The 10,291-nt window shown below is 41.0% G+C and overlaps 1 protein-coding gene across 9 annotated transcripts in view; it reads left to right on the top strand.

Annotated features, from left to right (window-relative positions):
- Positions 1-10,291, top strand: part of PCNT (pericentrin) — a 143,178-nt gene that overhangs the window by 110,950 nt on the left and 21,937 nt on the right. For 8 of the 9 annotated variants that reach the window (XM_019523292.1, XM_019523297.1, XM_019523294.1 and 5 more), the window contains 5 exons: positions 3,322-3,516; positions 3,603-3,776; positions 6,496-6,691; positions 7,369-7,591; positions 8,417-8,567. In XM_019523292.1, the coding sequence (XP_019378837.1) occupies positions 3,322-3,516; positions 3,603-3,776; positions 6,496-6,691; positions 7,369-7,591; positions 8,417-8,567 (939 nt within the window). The other variant, XM_019523296.1, reaches the window with a different exon arrangement.

Genomic DNA, 10,291 nt, shown 5'->3' with positions numbered 1-10,291 from the left:
GCCGCTGTGCACACCGCTGGGGAAGGTTTGGGGGGCACATGCCCCCCAGGGTTTGTGTACAGAGCGAGGGTGGGCTGCCCATTGCAGGCTTGGGGCTGCACTGGCCTCTTTGGGGTGAGAGGGGTCACCGAGTGGAGGCTGCAGTGAATTTTGGGGTTGCTGTAGACCCCACTCCCATAACTACCTTCCCAAGCACTGCCTCTGCCCACCCCACCTCTGTCTGCCCCGGCCTAGCCCCAGGCCTTGGATATGCAGTGGGCAGCCCGCTCTTGCTCTGTGTACAAGTTCGGGGGGCATGGGCCTCCTGTGCCTCCCCTGGGAGTGCATGCAGTGGTAGGAGCTTCTGCCCCCCAGATGAGCTGCCCGCAGCTCAGTCCTGTGCCCCACCCCAGCTGGGCATCCCCTGCCCCTCCCGCTCTCATTGCGGGGGCCTCAATCTGTGTCCTCTCATGCCCTATCCCTTCTCCACACCTTCCTGCCAACAGACTTATCACCTGGATGCTGCTCTCGAAGCTGCCAGTCTCCATATCGGCAATCAGATCAGCCAATCACTATCAGCCAATATGGCTAGTTAATAATTGGTCATCAGTATCGGCCAAAAAAATATTTTATCAGTGCGCCTCTAGATTGTTGGGTAACCACGCCCACTGACTTTCAGAGAGGCAGTTCACTATGTATAAATATGTATCTATGCATCTGTTCCCAAGCAGTAACCTGTATATAGTCAGGTATTTTGCCACAAATCCACTGTTCTGCTTTTGAGTGTCAGAAGCGATGCAGAGTAACTTTTTTCTGTTTCACTGTAGGGAGGCCTCAGACCTGACTGGCTATATCCAACCTGTTCTCCTATTGCTTCTCTTGGCAGGGCATAGATCAACAAACCTCAGTAGGGGAAACAAATATGCGAAGTTGGTACCTTGTTACCTCTTGTTGTAGGGATTTGCCTATCTAGACCAGACCATCTGTTTAGAAGAGAGACTTGCAGCCAGAAGAGTCTCAGATCCTTGACTCTTATTACATTTGTGGTGATAAATAGGTTGTTTTAGCATGACAAAAAACAAGGGTCCACATGTTGGTGGTGCTTTAGAGGAGGTGGCAGTGGCAACACTGGTGCCCTAGAGCAGTGTTTCTCAGCCTGTGGGTCATGACCCAAAAGTGGGTCACAAGAATATATGAAAAGGTTGCGAACAAACTTTTAAAAATGGATTCTCTTTTAAAGGAGAAAAATGTGGGAAACCACAAGTTTTCCCTTGCAGGCTGGCAGAGTTCCAAACAAATTTTGTGTTACAAAAATAATGTGCGTCTTGAACCTCACCCTTAACTGGTCTCTTATTGGGAATAACTCAGGATGTAGTGGGAGGAACTGGAGATTTGGATGCACATATTTATCATTTAAAATTGTTTAATTGCCTATGTTGTTGCTCATTGCAACTTACTTTTGGAATAATAACTTCATGTCCAGGCTGGGATATTTCTGATTAGAGAAATCTAGAAAAGGATTTAATGTAAATCTCAAATGGCTTTACTTGGAACGAGACAAGGAAACATCTGTACATGATATAATAGCTTATGTGCAGAGAGATGATTTCATTTTAAGAGATGATTTAGTCTGGTAACAACAGAACAAGAAGTTTCCACTACTTAAGTTATTAAGACCCTGAATATTTTAGGGATGTTTTATATAATCTGTTAAAATTTAAGCCAAGACCATCACAAACAGAACATTATTCACTTCAGTGGCCTCCAGGAGCCACTTAGCAACATTGGGGGGTAATCACATGACATCAGATTTAATAAACTTTGTTTTATTGCCAAAAAAACCCAGGAATTTTTAATATTTGCCAAGGTATGTGTAGAACTGACTCAGTCATGTATTCACACATTTAGCTTATATTTCAGCAAGATGTGCTAAGGGACATCTGTATTGAGTGCTGATGCACATTTTATACCTGAAATTTGCTAGAAAGTTGGTTGTGTGCAAGAATGGCGTATCTTCCAGTGGCCCAGTCTTCGCTTATGATGGAGCAGTCTGCTGAAAGAGATCTGATCTATTGGAGTGATGATCTTTATCTCTCTTAAGGAAATCAGAAGGAACACAGGAAATACAGCACTGCTCACAAACACCCACAGTTAAAGTTTGTTCCCTTCTTCCTACCTTAAGTAGCAGGAGTGATTCCTTTACTCTTCCTAGGAGAGAGAGAGAGACAGGATCCATAGTGGAAGTGCGGTAGCTCCTTGCTCTTATGTAGCTTTCCAGAAGCTGGTGACAGATTTTTAGTACTGCTTCATGTTTTCTTTCTGTGCCAGGCTGGCTGATTCCTAGGTTAGTCAGTCTAGTGAGAAGTTTTCAGATACAGGAATCTATGCAAAGTGTTCCTAACTTGTGTGCAAGAAAGGTGTGAAGAGATGGTCAGATTTTGGTAATGTAGTTCCTAGACCATATTACCAACTTGCACAAGATATTCAATTTTACAAACATACTTGACAATAGGTAACACATTTTTTTCTTTTTCTTTTTTTAAGTGCACTGTGAACCAGAGTTTTTGCAATATGGCTTGCACAAAAGTTGTAATACCAGGCAATTAAGCTGACTCTTGTAGGGTCTTTCATATGTTTCAAACAGTAGGGCTAAAACTGTGACATCATGTAGACAGTCATGTGTTAAACTGTCCTGACAAGCTACTTACATAGCTGGTAAGTTCCTTTGGACAGGGGCATTTTTCTCCGTCTTTCTACCATGCCTGAAGGTCTATCTAGGCAGATGCTCCCACAGTACAAATGATGCATGATAGATTGAATGGGGCTTAACGTTTATCTGCTTGATACAGACTGGATATTGCAGGGTAAAAAGACAGAGGCATCTCTAGCTTGTAAGGTGGGATGGATGAGATTTGTGTTGTATCTTGGTTCTATGTGGAAACTAGAACTTGAGATGCACTATGCAGTAGGTTTTCCTACTTAAATTTTACATGCCTGCTCATTAGCATCTATATTGGAGGAGGGTTGGTACTTGAAGACAAAATGTAAGTTAATGGGGGAATCTTAATTTCTAATTTCCTTTTCTCTAGAAATCTGATGTTTTTAAATACTGTCATTTTATAGAAATATCTTTAATAGGTAAAACACATCCTTAAAGAGTTTTTTGTTTCATCTCTGTTTGTTTGTTCCCTGAAGTTTACAGTGCAAAAACATCTTAGTCTTTTGGCAGACACTGTTTTTATTGTTAAGTTTAATTTACAGAAATATAGCACAATGTTTTCTGGTTGGCATTTTAGATCATCTTAATTTAATGTTATTTATAGAAATGTTTTCTCTCTTCAGACTGTGCTGAAAATGGTGTATGAAGAGAGTCGCAAAATATTGGCTTTGTCAGAATATCCATTTGTTCTGAGGGATCCAAAGAGTGTTCAGCAGCCGACAGCAGCAGAGGGATGGCAAAAAGAGGGTCTCACCTTATTGGATGCAATACAGTCACTAAAAGATTATCTTAGTAAGATGACAGATAAAGGAGACAAGGTATCAAGATAAAACAAATTCATTAAAATTAAATACATCACCAGTTCTTTTGTATAGATGCTAATAAATTTACCCTCTCCCTGTAGGAATATTCAGATGCTTGTCTTGACTGGAGAGGTGAACTTCTCCAAGCTGTTCAGAGCGTATTGGAGAAAGAGCGCAACATGTTGCAAATTGACTTGCAGTCGCATCTCTGCAATCCTGGGTCTGGAGATAAAGGTTCATTGGTGGAAAAGCTGGAGCATATTATGAAACAACAAGTAAGAAACTCCTTATCATTCACTGTGTTCTCCCTAAGTTTTTGGTAATCATAGTTGGTGACACAGTATGTGGATGTTAAATCTCTCATACTTTTGTATCTTGCTAATCAGCGACCTAACAATCGAAGGGAAGCTGGGTGACAGTGACCACGAGCTGATCACTTTCACTATCTGCTGTAAAGCTGGCAAGTCAGTCAGCTTTACAGAAGTTCTCGATTTCAGGAAAGCTGACTTTGACAAGCTCAGGAGGCTTCTTGGTGAGGCCCTAAGGGACCACAACCCAAAGGGGAGGGGAGCTCATGAAGAGTGGTTGCTCCTCAAGGGAGCAATCCTGGATGCACAAGCTAAATCTATTCCATCTCAGAGGAAAGGCAGCAAAAGGGCACAGTAGCCCCCTTGGCTCAACAAAGAACTAGAGGACCTCCTGCGTCTAAAAAGAATGGAGGACAGGATCCACCTCCAAGGAGGAATATTCTGTACTGGTCCAGACCTGAAGGGAGCGAACTAGGAAAGCCAAGGCTGCAATGGAACTCCAACTGGCTACAAATATCAAGGACAATAAAAAGTCCTTTTTTTTAGATATGTGGAGAGCCAGAGGAAAAGCAAGGGCAACATTAGACCCCTGCTAAAGCAGATGGGACAACTGGCAACTGATGCCCAGGAAAAAGCCAACTTGCTAAATGGGTGCTCTGCATTGGTCTTTCACCAGTCCCATGGGATGCCCCTGCCCGTTACGGGTGAGGGAGATTCCTTACCCTCCATCAGTGCTGACCTTGTGAAGGAACAGCTTGAGAGGCTGGACACCTTCAGGTCAGCCGGCCTGACAGTCTACACCCCAGGGTACTCAAGGAGCTAGCTAGCATCATAGCTCGGCCCCTGGCATGGATCTTCGAGAACTCCTGGTGCTCTGGTGAAGTGCCCAATGATTGGAAGAAGGCCAATGTTATGCCTGTCTTCAAGAAAGAGAGGAAAGTGGATCTGGCAAACTATAGGCCCATCAGCTTGACCTCTATCCTGGGGAAGGTCTTAGAAAAGATTATCAAAGAGGCCATTCTTAACACAACGGCTGATGGCAACATCCTGAGGGATAGCCAGCACGGGTTTGTTGCGGGTAGGTCTTGCTTGACCAATCTTATTTCCTTTTACAACCAAGTAGCCCATCACCTGGACAAGGGAGAAGAGATTGATGTCGTATATCTTGACTTCAAAAAAGCCTTCGATCTGGTATCCCATGATCACCTCTTGGCAAAACTGGCCAGCTGCAGCCTCAGGTCCACCACAATCCTCTGGCTGGGGAATTGGTTCCATGGTTGGACCCAGAGGGTGGTGGTTGATGGAAGTCAATTGTTGTGGTCTGCTGTGATCAGTGGGGTCCCTCAAGGCTCTGTCCTTGGACCTATATTATTCAACATCTTCATTAACGATGTGGACATTGGAGTCAGAAGCGGACTGGCCAAGTTTGCTGATGACACCAAACGTTGGGGCAAAGTATCTACACGTGAGGACAGGAGGGCGACCCAGGCTGACCTTGACAGGCTCAGGAAATGGGCAGATGAGAACCTGATGGTGTTTAACACTGAAAAATGCAAGGTTCTCCACCTTGGGAAGAAAAACCCGCAGTATGCTTATAGGCTCAGCAGTGCTACGCTGGCTAGCACTACAGATGAAAGGGACTTGGGCGTCATGATTGGCCACAAGATGAACATGGCCATCAATATGATGCTATGACTAGTAAAGCAAGCAAAACGTTGGCTTGCATCTATAGATGCTTCTCAAGCAAATCCCAGGTCATCATTCTTCCCTTGTACTTGGTCTTGGCGAAGCCGCAGCTGGAGTACTGCGTCCAGTTTTGGGCTCCACAATTCAAAAAGGATGTGGAGAAGCTTGAGAGAATCCAGAGAGGAGCCATGCACATGATCAGAGGTCAGGAAAACAGACCTTATGATGAGAGGCTGAGAGCTATGGGACTCTTCAGCCTGGAAAAGTGGATTCTCAGGGGTGATCTCATCGCTGCCTGTAAATGTATAAGGGGTGCTCACCAGGATCTGGGGGAATGTTTGTTCACCAGAGCACCCCAAGGGATGACAAGGTTGAACTGTCATAAACTCCGCCAAGACCGTTTCAGGCTGGAAATAAGGAAGAACTTTACTGTCCAAGCCCCTGAGGTCTGAAATAGCCTGCCATCGGAGGTGGTTCAAGCACCTACTTTGAATGCCTTCAAGAGAAATGTGGATGTTTATCTTGCTGGGATTCTATGACCCCTTCTGAGTTCCTGCCCCTAGGGCAGGGGGCTGGACTTGATGATCTTCCGAGGTTCCTTCCAACCCTAATGTCTATGAAATCTATGAAATCTTATGCTGTGGGCATTAGGTTTTTGTGAGTTTTGTTTTGATAGCCATTTTCCTCCAATCTTGTTATGATACTTATTCTGAAATGATTAAAGATAGTTTGCGATAACTGTCAGGCTATTAGAGAGGCTAATAAAGTACTTCCTGTTGCCAGCTCAAAAATTTGTTAATAGAATAGGTATGAGTTTAATCAATTCAAATTGCCTCTGTCTTTTTATAAAATGTAAGTTATGTAGGGAAATATAGTTTATAAAATTTCTTGAATTTATCCTATGGGGAGAATGTGAGTATCTGTATGAACTTAATATTACTTAGAAGTTACTGGGATTTTTTGCCCCTGTTTGTCTGAAATGGGCTTTGTTTATTTTCAGGAAGAACAGCAGCAGCTAGTCTTAGAGCACCTTTTATCTTCTGATAGGAGCAGCTTACTTTCTGAAATACAGGACCTTCGAGCACAACTACGAATGACACATCTTCAAAACCAGGAGAAGCTACAGCAGCTACAGGAAACCATTACTAATGCAGAGGATCGGGGGAGTAAACAAGAACATCAACTTCGGAGGAAGGGTAGTACTTAGTTTAAACTCCTTGCATCTGCTTTTTCCATTCCAGCACAGGGCCATTTAATAGAAAACAATATACCCTGACATCATTTTTTTTAAATATATCAGATTTTTTAAAGGTCTTAGCAGCAGTAAGAGTGCAGCCTATTTTAAAAATCTTTCACTGCAGAAATGTTTGTTTGAAAAGGTTTTTGAAATGCACCAAAAACAAGTTATATGCATTCTTTATCTTAGAGATGGCTGAAGGAAAAATGTTATGTCAAGAAATGCACATTAACTACTTGGGAGACGAACAAGAAAATGGTGGATTTTCAGAAAATTTTCTGAACTGGTGTGTTTATCAATGTACATTGGTAAATAGGTTATTTGAGGCCTGCTAGCAATTTATTGTTTTAATCAAGAGTTAGAAACCAGAGAGGAATCAGAAATCCAATGAACAAGTCAGAACGAAAGGGGAAAGCTGCTTGAGACACTCTCTAAATAAAACAGTAGTTGTGTAATTCTGGAAAATATTTATTATTGTATGAGCTTTTTGAAATAATTGAGTTCTTTGTTAAGAGAAGATGGGGAAAGTTGTAGCAGTTTTGGTCCTTTTTATCAGTACTTTTAAATGTGTATAATTGGGAATAGAATTGTTAAAAGTGTTACAGTACAAATGGTCTTCATTATTTTCCCTCTTAGTTGAATTACTAGAATACAAGATTCAGCAGGAAAAATCCATAGCAAGTGATTTACAGAATACTCTCAGCATTGAGCAGCAGAGGGCCTCTGAGATGCGAGAACTCCAGAAGCAGGAACAGACTGCAGCATCAAACTTGAAATCAGAACTTTATGAAAGCAAGTTAGAGAATGAAAACCTGCAAAAGTCCCTGCAAGACCTTCAGAGGGAAATAAACCAGTTCCGGTAAGTAATAGTACTTTTGAAATACATGATCTATGTGACATAATTTTGTAATGGTTAAGTCCAGAACCATGCCATTCAGGGACAGTGAAGAAATAAAACATTTGGAAATGGCAGCTTAAGAAAAGTAAATTCTTATTGGCTTCTAACAGATTTTTGATGAGTGGCTTAAACTTGAGAATTGCTTCTTCCACAGCAGTGAAATATGTAGGAAGTTTCATTTAATAATACCTCTCTCCCTACCCCATATGGACACAGTGGAATTTGTTGGTCAGAGCAGAATTTCTTCTCGATTCTGACCAGTGGTTTCTGTTTGTCATTACCCTCAACTCTTGCCTACTCTTTCTTTTTGGTCCAGGTTTGTTGGACAGATTCTAGTTACTTCCTTTTACTTTAACGGCCTGGTCATGGTCTTACATGCATTTTCATTTTCCCCCCATTGTTGTAGTACATGCTACCATTTAGCAGCATTGTTGCTGTACCACAGAGTAGAGTAACATATCCTGGTTCTTAACAGTTAGAAGTTAAAATATGAAAGAGTTCAATTTTAAAGTTCAGCTAAAGAGTAGAGTTTAAAAAAGGTAGGTGACACCATAGAAACAACTAACAAAATATAACATCTTGTTGTATGGTGAGTTATGGGTCAAAGAGACTTAATTTCTTCTACCATGGGGGAGGAGGGGGGGGGGGGGAAGAGGTTACAGAGTCTGAGAAAAGGTATCTTTCCAAGACCATAATATTTAGAAACAAAAAAGATGAAATATTTAAGAACAAAAAAAATGATCCTTTTCTCTAGAGGTGTCATTTGTAACTTTGCTAATATTGCAGCTCTGAACTGGAAAACAGAGAAAAAGATCTGACAGGTGCACTCCAAGACTTGCAGAATGAGCGCTTGAAAGAAAAGGAGCTACAAAATGTGTTTGAGGAACAGCAACTTCAGCATAAAAGAACAGCAGATGAAAAGGCAAAAGAGTTGGAGGTATAATGTGATACATGTTTGTAAAGTCCAAGTTAAAGCCAATCTCAGCGTAGACTGCCTGGACTGAATAAAATGTTTTTACACTAGTTTTTCCAGCTGCTGGCTTATTTCTCTTTTTATTTTTGTAAATTTCTGATTCAAGTGACTGCACAAAGACTTCCACAAAACAAAGTCTTAAAATGTGGCTCTTAGTTGCACACGTCTGTTCCCTCTTTACTAGTTTTTCCAAGCATTCTATGTCTTTTGGTGTTTTCCAACACTTCTGTTTTAAGATGCTGGAAATAATTTTCCTACTTGCATTTGATCATTCAGTAAAGTACATTTCTCAATTTGTAACTCAATTTGTAACTGCTCCTCCATTTCCTTAGTAAACATATCATTTGGTGTAGACTCATACTGCATATCCCTCTGGGATTATGAAAAAAAACATTTACAGATGTTGGCTGAAAAAAAACTGGAAATTTTCCAATCCAATGCATATCAAAGGTCAGCCAAAATGCTTTTAGAGTCTGTTGTCTTTCTTACAAGCTGAATCCAAAGAAAATTGTGGTGGTGTTTTATTTTTATTTTTTTTATCTGGTAAGTTTATGATTCACTCCATTGTACAATGTCTTACTAATATGAATAGAAGGAAGGTGATTGACCCAGGCACATGCACTCTTGGTCTTCCCTTCTCCTTCCCACCCTCCCAAGGGGGAAAAAACCCTGCTTCTATAGTTTTGTCTACCAGTTTGAACAATAGTTAATTATGTAGGCTAGAAACTCATCACTCTGGAACAACTAGCAGCAGATTTCTTCTTTTAATAACTCCCCATTTTAGGCAGTCTTTGTGATGAATCTCCTCTGTGCATGAGTCTGCTTTGTAGTCTTGCAATAAATGGTAGCACACATGAACAAAAGTAATAAGTAATGTTATGGCACAGTTTGAAAATCTTGATAGCACACAAATTTATTTGGATGTGTTCTTACATTAGAATTGTACTACAATTCTTGACTCCTTTAATCTGATATTATATGTATATAAACTTCTTAAAACCTGACCTAGAATTCAAATATAGAATTTTAATTGGAATGTCATCCTCTGCTCCCAGTAAGTGACTAGAAATGTTGGATTTACAAAAGTGGTAGTTTGTTCCCATTTGTTTCACATTGACATTAGAGCATCTAAACTATAAGGATACTGTGTGACCATGCACAGTTGAAACTTATTAAATATCTGAAATTAATTATTAGTTCCTTTTCTTTAACAAGAGGTGTTCATTGGTAATTACTGCTGCAGTATTATTTCTCCTAGAAATAGGTTGCCATGCACTTCTGTAGTGTTTATTTTCTGTAAGATGCTGCCAACTGACATGAAACAAAACAAAAATCCACAATGCATCCTTCAAAAACCTTCCCCACCTGTTTTTCTCAGTAAAATGGTGAACATAGGACAACTCTTGAGGGTTTTTAATTCAGTCTTTTCTCTATTTCCTTTTCTGGTATACACTTCTATTCTTCTGCTACTTTAGGGTAGGTCCTGCCATTCTGTAGCCTCTAGAAACATTGCAAATACAAGTTGAGGGAAAGGGAAAACAAAGGTCCTGTTTCAGTAAGACCAAACAAAAAGTTCAGAACCAAGACAGCAGGCTCACTGGCATTGTACAGACTTGAACTGGAACCCAACTTCTGCTGAACAAGGGTTGTAGAGCAAGAGCCAGTGTATGCCCAGGATGATCAGGAAG

This window comes from Gavialis gangeticus, unplaced genomic scaffold (genome assembly GCF_001723915.1).
Source record: "Gavialis gangeticus isolate Ggan-Ray unplaced genomic scaffold, GavGan_comp1, whole genome shotgun sequence".
Classification (NCBI taxonomy): Eukaryota; Metazoa; Chordata; order Crocodylia; family Gavialidae; genus Gavialis; species Gavialis gangeticus.
The sequence above is the reverse complement of the archived record's forward strand: the minus strand, read 5'-3'. Positions and strand labels throughout refer to the sequence as shown.